Raw genomic sequence first — 14,557 nt, forward strand, 5'->3', positions numbered from 1 at the left:
GCCCCATATCCCACAGCATCATAATCAAAATAAGTGAACAAATTGATGTTAAGGACTTGTTTCATTTCATTTGTTTTCTGTTTCTTTTTTTTCGGCTGATTTCATTTATAACGAAATACATTGGGTAATGGCATAGCGAATCCTAAAATTAAGTTTCAATTTGTTATGGTTTCAGCTGAAACCTTCACCTTCTCTTTATTCAATTATGTATTGCATATTCATATTTGTTGCCGATGATTAAGTTGACGATTAATTATGCTTAGTCCCAGAGCAGCGCACGAAAAGCGAATTAGTTTAAAATTATGTGAGACAAAGTAATCTCTACTTAGCTTCGCCCTACGCTTGAAATCGATTGCCAAAGATATAAAGAAAAGGCTCTGGTTAGGTTTCTTAGTAACCTAAGAGTTAGAATTGTTTTGTTTTTATAGAACAATTCATAAAAAATTTTAATATGATTGTAAATTTTTAGTCTTTAAAAAGTTTCAATACTTCTTGTTGAAATTAGACCCAAAATTATTGAGTAAAAAGTCTTTTGAAAAAAAGTACTAAGTATTTTAAAATGTTGTTGGCTGAAAATTAAATTTCGTTTTATTCAGATAACTGAAAATTTATTGAAAAAAAAAAGCAATAAATTATGAATCTCTTAATCTGAATTTTTAAAATTATAGAAGAAATATCAACTCATTCAGGTATTTTAAATTTTAATAAAAATTATACAGCCGGCTGAAGAGATTTAATTTTTTATCCAATATTTACTTTGTGATCTTGGACACTAAGAAGTTAATAATTTCTCATATTATTAGTTAAACGCCAGGCAAAAAAAAAAAAAAAAAAAAAAAAAAAAAAAAAAAAAAAAAACTTTCAGTTAATTAGGAATAATTTACGCTATATTAGCGATTGGATTACCTACTTTTTAAACGACTCTTTCAAAACTAAAAATTCATTCCACACAAATTCGTATGCCTATACGATAATCAGATAAAATCAAACATAAAAATTTTCATTTCTACTTTTCAAGGCTTAGAAAATTAATAAAGCTACACACACACATACAATATATGTGTGTGTGTGTATACATAAATATTATGCAATAATTGAGCACATAGAAATAATTATGATAATAATTATCAGAGCTCTAAAGAAGAAGACAAAAAAGTTTCGCTGCACTTGGCAAATAATTCTGGTGATATTTTTGCTGGTAAGTCTTAGCCTTGGCTAAACAAAACAAGAAAAATCGTAGCTTAATTGATCGTTAAAGAAGCAAAGGGGCAACGGGGCAACGGGGCAACGGTACTCAATATGAGTTTTGAAAAATTGACTGAATGCAAAACGCAGTCAAGCTTCAACGCACGCGATTGCCTGGGCAAGGTTTTCCAGCCATTTATCCAAAGTTGTTTGCTTTGTTTAATTTTTATACATATATAGATAGATAGATGTATATATATGTATATAGGTATATACGTATGCGCTGCATTTCCGATTCTAGCTGCAGATGTTGCAACATCTCAGGCAAGGCAGCAGAGGGCAGCAGAGGCAGCAGCAGGCGGAGACGTTGCCTCATCGACAACAACGACGACGCGACGTTGCAATAAACCAGTCGCTGCGGCGGCTGCTGCTGCTGCTGCTGCTGCTGCTCAGCTAATCTTGCAACACAGTTGCGCAACAAAGAATCCGACACAACGGTACTAACGTGTTTCAGTTGTTGCTAGCTGTTTTTTGCTTCTCTTCGATCGGCTGTCTCGCTCGCTCGTTCTGTGATTTGTTCTTGGCCAGAATCGAAGCGAGTTCCACTTGCGTGTAACAGGTTTTTCCTCTTGAATAACTGGGACTTTCGTACGGGACTTTTTCTGTTGCTGTTGTTGTTGTTATTATTGTTGTTAATGTTGTTGGAGTCGCCTCCAAGCTTCTTGGCTGCCACACGAGAAACAGGTTAGAATCGCTCTAAGACCAACAACTGCAACTGCAAAAAGAAAAGGAAAAAAATAGAATAGAGGGGAAAATAGACGCGGTATAGGGCGGGCAGCAGGAAGTGCGGGCAGGAGGTGGCACACCGATCATTACAACGGTGAGGCACACATTTCGGTTGGCAGAACCAACGGCGCTTCCAACTCCAAGCTGCAAGCCAAAGCTTGTCTGAGCCAAATTGAAGGCTTACGGCCAGAACCAGTTAACGCTTGATAGACCTGATGCTGGCTTGCGCAACATCAACTCGTCGTCGTCGTCGTCGTCTCCCCCCTCACACGCTTTGTGGTTGGCAGCAAAATATAAATCTAACATGATTTGAGGCAAACGGAAAACATGAAATATTAAAGAAGCGCCCGATAATACGGCTAATGATGCGTCAAAGCTAATGCTCAACGCTTGCCCAGTTAGAGGGCCCCGTTTGCTTGGTTGCGTAACTGCTTCTGCTTCTTCTGCTTCTTCTTCTTCTTCTGCATGTTCTTATTAAACCCATCTTTAACGGAAATCTCAGCTGCTGCTAACTGTTTGCTCGCCTCAATCGACAATTTCTATAGATTCGCTTCACTTTTTTTCGTGGACTTTTGTATAGAATTTGATTTGCGGTTTCGATGAGCATTTAAAACGATTTTAATTGTTGCATTAATTTTGCCGTTTAATAAGATTTTTATTTAGCTATAATTGTTGTGTATTTGTTTAGCTTTATAACTGTTTGGCAGTTTTTTAATCAATTTGAATGATTTTTTTTGTCATAAAAACTTGTTACTTATTAATATAATTTTTTATTTATATTAACATTTACTTATTTAACTTAAGAAAACACTATATGTTCAAGGTATTTGTATTTTATATTTTTTGTTTGTATTATTCTTTTATTAGTTTAATGAGCAAAATTATAATAAAATAATAAAAAAGTTAGAAAAATATATATATTTTTTAATTCATTAAATTATAATTGCAAATTATATAAATTATATTACAAAAATAATAATAATAAATACTAATAAATAGAAGAATTATATAACATTTTTTTAATTAAAAAAATATATATATTTAAAAAAAAATTACAAATAATGATGAAATAAAATATATAAAGCTCAGAAAAGAAAAAAATAAAAAAAATTTTTATTATTATTACATTTTATTTTTCTCTATGTAAAACAACTTCATAGAGATATTTTAGCAAACCATTAAATATTTATTTTAATATTCCCAACATTATATACATAATAAAAACTCTGCCGGCAATACAATAAACCGTTCTCTACAGATTTCATAGAACCCAGCATATTTTAGTCTATAAATCCCTCCCGCTTTTGCCTGTGCGCGCGCTCAATTTCAAATTCAAATTCGGCGCGCAAAACCAACCGTAAAATTTCAACCCTCTCTCCCCTCCCCCCCCCCCCCCCCCCCCTCCCAAAAAATTGAACAGAAATTCGAATTTCCCCATGAGCAACGAAATCCACCACAGCAGAGAATTTTCCCATGGAAGCAAAGCGCACACACATACAGAGACATATGTGGAATGGAAAGCACGTTGTCGCTTAAGGGTAGGAAAAGCTGCGCAACAATGCCGCGCGCGCTTTTCCAGTTTTTCCTGGCTATGCACTTGGCATTACGCCTACTAACCCTATTTTGCAGCGCAGCGAGTCCCATTTTTGGCCTGCATATAAAGCACACACACACACAGAGAAACACAGGTTGTGTGTGTGCGTGTGTGTGTGTTGAAACAGCCTGGCATTGCGATTTTTTCCCATTAGAAGTCCTTTTTCCAAGCAGCTGAGTGGCGAAACGGAAAGTGCGGCGCGAATTGTGTTTGTGGCGCACTTGAATTTGGGACACATTCCTGCAAAGGACGCATCTGAAAGGATATACGCGGCCACGAAACGAAGCGAAGCGCAGTGCAACACACAAACTCACAAAAGACTCCATAAAAATATTGCGGAAAATGCACCAAATGCAATAAACCAAGACAAATTTAATGCGAGAAAATTCGTGGAAAAACTTTGAGCAGTGCAGTGCGAAAAAGGTGCGTGAAAATGCGTAAATAATGAGAAACCCGTGCAAAATACAATTGTGCTAGTGCAAAAACAAATAGGAAATCTAAAGAAAATCGAAGTAAAATTTAGAGAAAATTCTGTGAAAATATTCGCTAAATAAATTTAAAATAATTAAAATTCGAAAACGAATCGCAAGAAAATAATAATTTAAAAGCGAAAGCGTTGCAGTGCTGCCAGTGTATGTGTGTGTGTGTGTGTATCGATTTGCATGCGTGTGAGTGCTGAAAAATCGATTATTAAAGCCACAGCCACAGCTGCTGTTTGTTGTAATCGGCAGGCGGGGTGGTTGGTGGTTGGCCATTGCAATGCTGGCAGCAGCGAGCGCTAGGGTTGCGTGCCGCTATGTGGAAATCTGCTAGCAGCAGCAGCAATAGCAGCAGCAGCAGCAGCAGCGACGTCGACAGCGACAGCAACAGCGACACACTTCCAGTTGCTCGTATTTTGACGTCAAATTCCAATGGCGCCTTGCAGCCATCCAGTGGCAGCAACAGCAACAACAGCAACAACAGCAGCAGCAGCTCGTTGCATGTGCAGCGCCAGGATACGACAGCAGCAACAGCAACAACAGCAACAACAACCACAAGAGCAACAAGAGCAACAAGAGCAATAGCAGCAGATACACACGGACATCAGAGTAGTCCAGGTGCAGCTGGAGCAGCAGTTGCAGCAGGATAGCTAAATGGGAAAAAGAAACACCACACACACAGCACACACAGCCACGAAAAACCATCAACATATTGTGACGTACTACAGAAATAGGAAATGCATTTGGGCAACGGCCCACAACAGCAGCAACAACAATACAACAAATGCGACTGATTTACTGTGCAAGAACAAAAACCAAATGAGAAAATAATACAAGTAAAAACAACACTTAAAAACAAAATATATATATAAAGCAAACGTTTACACGTAATAAACAAAATCAACAACAATAAAGAACAGTTATAGAACAAAGCAAAGCACAAAAATTGAGTATACGACGCATATTCCAAGCTGCAGCAAAATTTTGCAAGCAACAACAACAGCAACAACAGCACAGGTGTATCTACACCCAAGTCAAACAATTATATATATATATAAATACAAATATTTAATCATACTTAATATAAATTGAAAGCAATTCAAAGTTAGATGTGTGACTTATATATTGTAAACGATTTTAAGTGCACTTTTTGTAAGGCTGATTTTTCTCAATTTATTTCGATGTTGTGCTTCTACACCAAAATCCCAAAGAGAAACGAATGTAGAAATTAATAAAGGAAACAAATATAAATATATATATACATTATAAAAGTGTGTGCAAAGGGAGCAGTGTTGAAAAACGATATAAATGTAATTATATATCTCTAATATTCTACTACAAATATTCTACAAAATCTAACGCACAATATTAACAGCAATTGTGGCTGCTGCTAAAACAGTGTTGCAAAAGGCTAACAAATATATATACATATATATATAAATCTATATAAATATTACAATTTAAATCTCTCTCTTGAAATCTCTCTACTCAACTTCTACCATAGCAACGGCAATACATGATAATTACTTTCTGCATAGTGTTGGTAAATGCCAAAAATAAGTGTTGCAAAACGTGCGAAAATTCAAGAAATTAACTTTAACTACACAGCAACTGTTGCTATACACAAGAATATTGGCATATAGCAAGCAGCAAGCAGCAACACACACACACACACACGCACACACACACACAAACGCACAACAGCAATTGTTGCTGGCAAACTTACATCAGCAACTGTGTTAGAAACGGCCCTCACAACGGATAGGCCAAGAGATATCCTGCTGATACAGCAGGCGGCGCCCGTTGGCAGCAATCGGGCAACGGCAGCAGCGGCAGCAGCGGCAGCAACAGTTGCTACTACAACAACAACAACAACATCTGGCTATCTAGATGCGAGCGCTGCCACAGCGGCAGCCGTTGCCAGTCTGCGCAGCAAAGTGCCATCGATATCGATAATACCGCTGCCGGCAGCCACAACGATTGTGGCACGGCCGGCTGGCACGCCCACGTCGACGGCGACGCCCACACCAACGGCAACGGCAACGCCAGCGCCCACACGCACTGTGAGCACATCCAATAAGGCCACATCGCCACCGCTGGCTTTCCTAACGGATGTTGCCACAGCCACAGCAGCAACAACAGCAACAGCCACAGCCGCCGCCGCAGCAGCAGCAACATATGTGCGACCGCAGCAGCAACATCAATACCAGCAGACGGACAAGTGCACGGTGCTCAAGCTGGATGTGCTGCGGGGGCAGCGGGAGCCCGTGACAACTATACGTACTTTGGCCAGTGCCACAGCCAACAGCAACAACAACAACTGCACAGCAACAGCATCCACAGCAACGGCAACAACAACAACAACGTACCTGCAAATTGAACAGCAACTCAACGAGCTGGAAGCTGTTGATGACGACGACGATGAGAACATGGCCAGCCTGCTCGAGAGCAGCAACAGCAACAGCAACAACAACAGCAGCAACAACAACAACAGCAGCAGCAACAGATGTCATTTACCGCCCGCCCAGATACTGTCCAGCCAGCCGATCATTGTGAAGATCGAGCCCACGCAAGCCTTTCACCTTGTGGACGAGGGCGATACGCGTGTCCTAAGTTTGCCTTTGAGCGATGCGGACAAGCTGGGCGCCAGCTGGATAGATCTGAAGGATATTGCAGGATTGCAGGCGGGCGGCGGTGCCACATTGCTGGACGTGTGCTTCGAGGGCGAGGAGGGTGACGAGGAGGAGGTGGGCACGATTATAGCGACTGCATCGCCAGAGCAGCAGCAGCAGCAGCAGCAACAGCAGCAGCAGCAGCAGTTGGAGGACGCACAGCTAGCAGAGCCGGCGCCAAAGCGTTTGGCGCTAGCAGCAACACAGCAGCAACAGCAACAACAACAGCAGCAACAGCAGCAGCAGCAACAACAGCCGAAATTTATGTCAGAGCCGCCAGCGTTGGCTCGTTCGGGCAGCTTTAGCAGTTTGAGCAGCTTCAGCAGTCTGAGCAACATTAGCAGCGTTTGCAAGCACATTGCCAGCAGCGAGACCAGCAGCAGCAACAACAACAACAACAACAACAATAACAACAATCGCAAGCCAGCCACGCCCACGGACAGACTGAGGCACAGAGAACGTACGCCACCTCCACTGCTGCCCACACAGAAGCCAGCCACAGCCACAACAGCAACAGCAACAGCAGCAGCAACAGCAGCAGCAGGAGCAGCAGCAGCAACCGCAGTGGCAGCAACAGCAACGGCAACGACAACACCAACATCAAGCTCAGCTGCAACGGCGACAGCAACTGCGCGCGAGCGGGATAGGGAGAGAGACAGAGATAGAGACAGAGAGAGAGACAGAGACAGAGACAGAGAGAGCAGCAGCAATGGAGCTATGACAGGTCAGTTATCATATTTATAAGTACAGTGAAAACCAATCAAAGTGAACCAGTTATATCTATTGAGAGATTAATTAATGAATATGTAGAATAAGCTTAGCTAATACTAGAGTACAGAAGAATCTCTGAGTTATAAAAGATATTGTTCTATATATTTTATATTATATAGTCTATAGTCTAAATTCTACTTTCAACAATTTTCATAAATAATATAGAGCATAAATGATTATAAAAACAGCAGAAAATATAAAAATCAAATAAACCTTCTTTAAGCTCATTTTTTAGTGAGCCTACATTTTTTATTGCATATAAAAATTAACAACAAAAAAACAAAAATAATTTTTAAAAATTAAAAAAAAAAAATATTAAAAAAAATGATTAAATAAATATTAAGTTAATAATATAAAACAAGTGGAAAATAAACTTTTAAATAGAAACAATAATAAATTAAAATTATAAAATTAAAAAATATATAAATAATATAACATTTAAATAATATAATCATGATTGAATAATAAAATAATAAAAATATATAAATAAATATTAATAATAAAATGACTACCCTGTTTTCGCAACGTCTAATAAGTTTAGGGTGGGCCAATATTATTAATATGTCTAATATGCTTAGGGTGGATCAATATTATTAAGACTATAAAATCTATTTAAATTTAAAGGAAAACTCTGCAATATTATCATAGCTCCTTAATATTATTCTTATCCTAATGCTGTAGAGTTCTCATTTGAAATTCGGAGTAATCTGCGATATTTTTAATCTCTTGAATATATGTACAAAACGCATGCAACATATTTTTAGGGTGAACCCATATATCCATCCACTCTCTCTAAATGCATACATGTTTCCCATTTAATATTCCACATGAAAGTGGCCATTCAATATTGCTCTGGCACATTTGCCGGCAACCTTGTGTGCATAGTAATTGAATTCCGCAGATAATTATACTTAGGTGCTGCGCTCTGCCGGAGGAAAAAGGCCTAGCCATAATTGAGTTACTTAATGCCAAGGCTTTCGCTATAAAAAGTTGTGTCCTAAGTGTACCGTGGACCCTAATGCAATCAACGGGAAATATCTGAGTTTGAGTGAGTGCTGTACTTGCCAGTGGGTGTTCACTGTACTGCATGCGAGTGGGTGAGCTGTTGAATTTTGGTGGCATGCAGATGACGGAGCATTGCGCAAGCACCACAATTAACAGACGGACACATAGATGTCTTCTGACAGCCGCAGTAACAGGTGCGTGTGTTGTTGTTGTTGTTGTTGTTGTTGCTGCACACACCCCAATGCTAAAGAATTTCAATTTACAAGCGTCGATTTATTGGCTATTCACCTCTTGTGGCAGCCACAGCCACAGCCACAGCCGCAGCCGCAGCCACTGCCCCAGCTCAACTGCGGCTGTGTCCCACTTTCCATAGACGACGACGACTGTTGGTTGCAGCAGTAAAAAAAAAAAAACAGACAAACAAATAGAATACTAAAAAAAAAACATGTTTTGACATACTAAATAAGCCGCAAACTTGCTGGCGAGCGAGACAGAAAGAGAGTGAGAGAGAGAGAGGGGGAAGCTTTGGTGTTCTTTATCATTAGGTTCTGTTAGTTTGTGCGATTCTTGCTGCTTCGACACATTCGCTTTACGGCTCTTTGACTCACTTGCGGCACAAATGAGCCACACACACACATAAACACACACACACAAGCAAACACCTGCCCCATTGCTCCACACACACTCACACACACACCCTAACAGCTCCCCTGCGCTTCAAGCTGCTTTGGCAGTCAAGTCACAGCTCTGTTCACTTGTTCATCACACACACACACACATACACACACACACACACACACACACATGCACACTCATAGACAACATTCTTGGCTCATAGTTTTTACCGTAGCACGAACCTTAGCGGTAAAAGCCGCAGCTACAAACTATACAGTTAGCTGAATGAAGTATCTAGATACAATACACACACACACTCACGCACACACACACACATATTGAGCTAGTCTTTAGATACATTCAGTTGATTACAATAGAATTGTGAGTGTGCGTAGTTCTTCACAATCTTAATGAGCTGTAGCTCGGCCAGCATTAGCTGTATTACATAGATATGTATACCAGATATATATATATACATTTCAGATATATATGCACATATATACACAGCTCATTGGCTAAGCTTCAAATTGATTTAGTTGCTCGAGGCGGCAGCAGTTGTCAGTTTTTTGTTTGTTTATAATTTTTTGTTTTTTTGATGGAGCTACAAATGAGCTGCGCCTCGCGGCGCTTGGGGCGTGGCTTGTAACTGTCTCGAAAGGAAAAACAACAACAACAAAAAAAAAAAAACAAAAAGAAAAGAAGAGAATTTCATTCTTGGCGCGCAACAAAGATTGATCTACATTTTGACCGGAATCTGTGTTGATATCCATCGGGGCTCATTAGCCTTTAAACAGTTCGCTTTAGTCATTCAATGGATGATTGATGAGCTGCTGCTGCTGCATTGCCAGCGCTGATCGTTAATCGTTGATCGATAACGAGTCTAACGGTGTCTACTCACACATTACATTACTCAAGTCAGCCAAGTTAATAAAAAGTTAGATTGTAGCTAACGTTTGATACGTTTGAAGTGCTCAAATTAGCCCAAGTCAAGTTATCTCAAGTAACCTTGGCTTGTTTTTCTAGGGTATTCCAGAAAATATATATCAAATATAATTTTAAGTAAACTCAAAAGCAACACTCTTAGCTTGTATGCAATTTACAGTTTGTTTAGCTAAATTCTTTCTCAAGCTAGCTATACTTAACACTAACCTAAGACTTCTGCTGAAAATCCTTAAAAATTTTTCAATATTTTTAGTGATAAATATTTATGTTAAAAATCATTAAAAATTCGATAATGTTTATACGGCATTATCTGTTTCTATCACCTATATCACTACCATAAAAGAAAATCAATACCGAAAATCAAAAATCGCAATAAATAAAAAACTGTATCCCTCTAAAAAATGAGTTCTCGATAATTCTCGATAATTTGAATCTTTGTGTAAATCGAAAAAACAATTATAACCCTTGTCATTTCGAATTATCGCGACTCGACTGTAAATAGTTTATCAAGCACCAACTGAACGTTAGCTTAATTTAGCTGCTATTCACTTTTAATTAGTTAACTGCTAATATCGCCTCTCTCTAAGAATTTAATAACTGTTAAGTGTTTAGCATTGCATAATGGAACTGTTAGATGGCTGTAACAGAAATGTAGCTCAACTGAACAGGGAGTTAACTCGATAAGAACAGCGTTTAAAGACAATTAACCGCAGTTAAAAAGCTGCAACAAAAATCTAGCTCAACAGTTCTAGCAGAACAGTTTAACATATGCTTAACATTTCCCTTTCTAAAAATGTAAATTCTATTCGAATTTTGCTTTTTTTTTTGCTGAAGCAGATACATAACTTTTTACATTTAACTATTTCAGCTCAAGACATATCACAGAACTCTAGCTCTACCCAGTAGTATCCCAATATCATGGCTGTTCGCTGTTAACTCCTAAACATTTCCTTCTCATAGTGTTCCACTCTTCGATTCAATATTTAACATATACTTAAAATATTTAGAATTTTGCATTTAACTATTTCAGCTGAAGACATGTTACACAACTCCAACCATTGAGTAGAGCTATCAAAATCAAATATCAATAATCCAATATCATAGCTGCTCGCTGTTAGCTCCGATTACTTTACATAAACCATTAAATTCCTAAACATTTCTCTTTCAAAAATGATCAAATTCGCTAAACTATATCAAATTTAGACAATGTGAATCAATTCACGTCTCTAGCTGTTATATTTTAAAGTCGTCTGGCCTCGAATGTAGCGCATCAGACGCATTAATAATCATATTTAAGGTTTTGGCAAAATGCAAATAGCAAGTGGAACAATAACAACTAAATTGAATTCATGAAATGTTTTGCGCACCTCAGCTAACTGGCGAGCTGACTGAATAATCTGGTAGTTGGATGCGGCCCTGAAGCTGGCCATTAGCCATATATTAATATAGGACTTAAAAAAAAACAAAAAAACAGAAGAAGAAGAAGAAACGGGCATTACACAAGACATAAATCCAAAGACAAGTTACGAGAGGTTCAGGCGAACGCACTATCACTTTTGCAAAATATCTATATGGCATATGTATCTGTATCTACGTCAGTAGCCGCATCTGTATCCGTGTATTTGTATCTTTCGCTTGAACGCATAGGTGTCCCCCATTGTGGGGGCTATACGATTTTGGCTATGAGTTCATTATAGTTTGCATTTCATGCATGAATCTGCCGGCCCCCCAAAAACTAGCCCTGTAACTCGAATGGACGATCGGACGGTGCGACGGACGCACGGACGGTCGTACCCATCCATCCATTAGCTAGCGCAGCATGAGGTTTTTTTTACCAATCGACCGTAGCATCGTTTCATTATCATATAGATACACATTTTTTATTTTATGTATTTATTTATTTATTTTTTTTTTTGCCAATCGATTTCGTAATATGAAGTTTTATATACTTTTTTTCATTATTATTTTTTTTTTACATTTATGCAAAGTTTTTTTATTTATATATTTTATACTGTCCCAAAACTCAGGCATATGCTTAACAACTACGGATACATTTGCATGTGTGTGTGTGTGTGAGAGAGTTGGTGTTGCGGCAGAGTTAATTGTATGCATTACAACAACAATAACAAGGCATAAATTAGCTACAACCAAATATTAATTTATCAACTTTGTTTTGCTTTGCAGCGTTTCGAATTTTGCAAGCCGAAAGTCAACTTGCAACATCATTTGCTATCTCTTTCTTTTCGCTTAAGTTGACTTAATTTGATTTAATTTTTGTGATTTTATTTTATTTTTCATTATGTCTCCTGAAACATAATTCAATATAATATCTTGCTTGTGAACTTTGACTCCGGTTTACCTTGGAGCAGCTGCTCCGCTTACGGTTACCTCTTTTTCCTCATTTATATTTTATTTATTTATGCTTTTAGCGATATTTTCGGGGGTTTTTTCGCGAGCTTTATAAAAATCAATTTCGTTTTTAAATATTACATATAAACTAAAAATGAAATAAATAAGAAAGAGATTAGTCAAACGAAATCGTTTCAATTTGTTAAGCAAAGCTACCGAATAGGTGTTATATATACATATACAAATGTACATACATATGTATATATGCCATACCCTCCTTATATTATAATCGGCTCATCATATTTAAGGGGAATCCTTGACTTTAAACTATATAAAACAGGTTTCCATAGCTATAAGTTTGCCCAACGAAGATATAAATAAATAAAATAGTTATGAAATGTAAATCCAGCAACATAAAATTTGAGTAATATTTTAATACCTTTAAAACTCTTTCCTGTAATATTCAATAATTTTTCTATTTCCTTATTTAAATTCGGTTACAAACAAAGATTTAAGAAAGTTAACATGCATTAAATTTACAATAATTAAAAACAAAGAAAATTATTTAGCATGAAATAATTTGTAAATAAAAATTCATTACAAATTTCAAATTTTAAAAATAAAAATTCATTACAAATTCAACATATTAAAAATTAAAATTCAATATAAATTTTATAAATGTTAAATAAATATTAATTAAATTATTACATCATATTTTATATTTATCTCAAGGTTTTATTTTATAGCTTAGAGCTTGAAGCATGAATAAAACTAAATAAATATTAAACATTAAACACAAAAGTTAACTTAAAAAAAAATAGTAGGAAAATTAAAAACCATTTTGGGACTCAATAGAAAAGCTGATTATGCTAAATTTGTCTTAAGTCAGTATAATAAACATAAGAATAAGTATAATTTCTAAGTTATAAATGGGCACAAAGGACATCAAAGTTGAGAGCTGTTTTATGTTAAGTGGCGACATACACGCACACTCACTCACATGTGTGTGTGTGTCTGTATTTGGCATTATAAAAAATGCATTTATGCGCAATTTGCAAAGCCATTAGAAACAATTTTCATGCATAAGTGAGTCGTTGAGGAAAATCAACTAAAAGTGTAATTAAATGCCGCACACACATATGCGACACACACACACTGGCACAGGAAGAGCGACAGCAAAAGGAAGAAATGGACAAAACATGCAGCCAGGCAGACTAGTCCAGACAGACAAAGACACAGAGAGAGCATGGCAGTGAGTGCGACAGAGAGGCAAAGCAAGTCAACTGCAATGCACACAGTTTGGCCTAAAAAGCAATTGACCTGCTAATTGGGAATTTCAAATGGAAATGACAGTAGCCGTAGCAGTGGCAGTCGCACGGCCACAGAAGCGCAGCACAAAAAGGAAATGCACAAAAATCGCCAACAAAAACAAAAGACAACAGCAAAAACAAAAAAGAAAAAAAAAAAAAATACATGAAAACAAATGCTGTAATAATAGTAATATGGCACACAGCTTTTTCCGCCTGCAGCAAAGCTTTGAAGCGCGCTCTCACTCTAGCGCACTCTCTTCGAACTGGCGCTCTCTCTTGTGTAAGAGCGATGCTAACAGCTGATTAGTAAAAAGCGCGCGCTGCTCACTCTCGCACACACACACACAGAAACATACGCCTGCAGATAGAAAAGCGCCAGTGGAGCGGTTGCCATAGCGAATGAACGGCACAAAGCGTAATGCTGAAAAAAATTGAAGAAGTCATCGGCACAGAGACACATATACCCACTCAGCAGGCAGCGCTGTCGGCGTCACCGTCGCTGTCGCCGTTGCCGTTGCCATCAACAGTGCTTTGGCTGGTGTTTGGGTGGGAGCGGAGCAGCTGGAGGTGGAGGCAAATGTTGAGCGAGCGCAACGGCAAACGCTCGCTCTTTGGAGCGCGCTCTCTCTTTGCTTTGTATGAATGTTTCCATCCGTATCTGTGTGTGTGTGTGTCTGTGTGCGTTGCTGCCACATACTCTGAGGCCGCAATGCGGCGCGCCACTTGGACAACGAACTCGATAACATTTTGAGGCAGTCTTCAGCTACACTTCGTATTGAGCGTATCGCGGCGGCGGTTACGATGCGTTGCGCGTTGTATCTTTATTATTAATTATTTGTTGTTGTTGTT

At 38.1% G+C, this 14,557-nt stretch overlaps 2 protein-coding genes across 3 annotated transcripts in view; one reads left to right on the forward strand and one right to left on the reverse strand.

Annotated features, from left to right (window-relative positions):
* The window catches only part of Hdc (histidine decarboxylase), a 39,569-nt gene that overhangs the window by 15,010 nt on the left and 10,002 nt on the right, over positions 1-14,557 (reverse strand). The window contains exon 1 of one of the 2 annotated variants that reach the window (XM_018010586.2): positions 1,691-1,846. The exons of the other annotated variant lie outside the window; for it this stretch is intronic. The gene's annotated coding sequence lies outside the window, so the exon portion shown is untranslated. Of the gene's footprint in view, positions 1-1,690; positions 1,847-14,557 lie in introns of those variants that run through there. 2 annotated transcript variants of the gene reach the window in all.
* Hr3 (nuclear hormone receptor 3 ROR-beta) overlaps positions 5,689-14,557 on the forward strand; it is a 41,031-nt gene continuing 32,162 nt past the window's right edge. Inside the window, exon 1 of the mRNA XM_089470296.1 lies at positions 5,689-7,440. Within this exon, the coding sequence (XP_089326422.1) occupies positions 6,474-7,440 (967 nt within the window). The 5' untranslated portion in view covers positions 5,689-6,473. The remainder of the gene's footprint in view (positions 7,441-14,557) is intronic.

The sequence above is a fragment of the Drosophila arizonae genome, chromosome 5 (assembly GCF_054131065.1).
Source record: "Drosophila arizonae isolate 15081-1271.41 chromosome 5, UAZ_ARI_1.0, whole genome shotgun sequence".
Taxonomy (NCBI): Eukaryota; Metazoa; Arthropoda; class Insecta; order Diptera; family Drosophilidae; genus Drosophila; species Drosophila arizonae.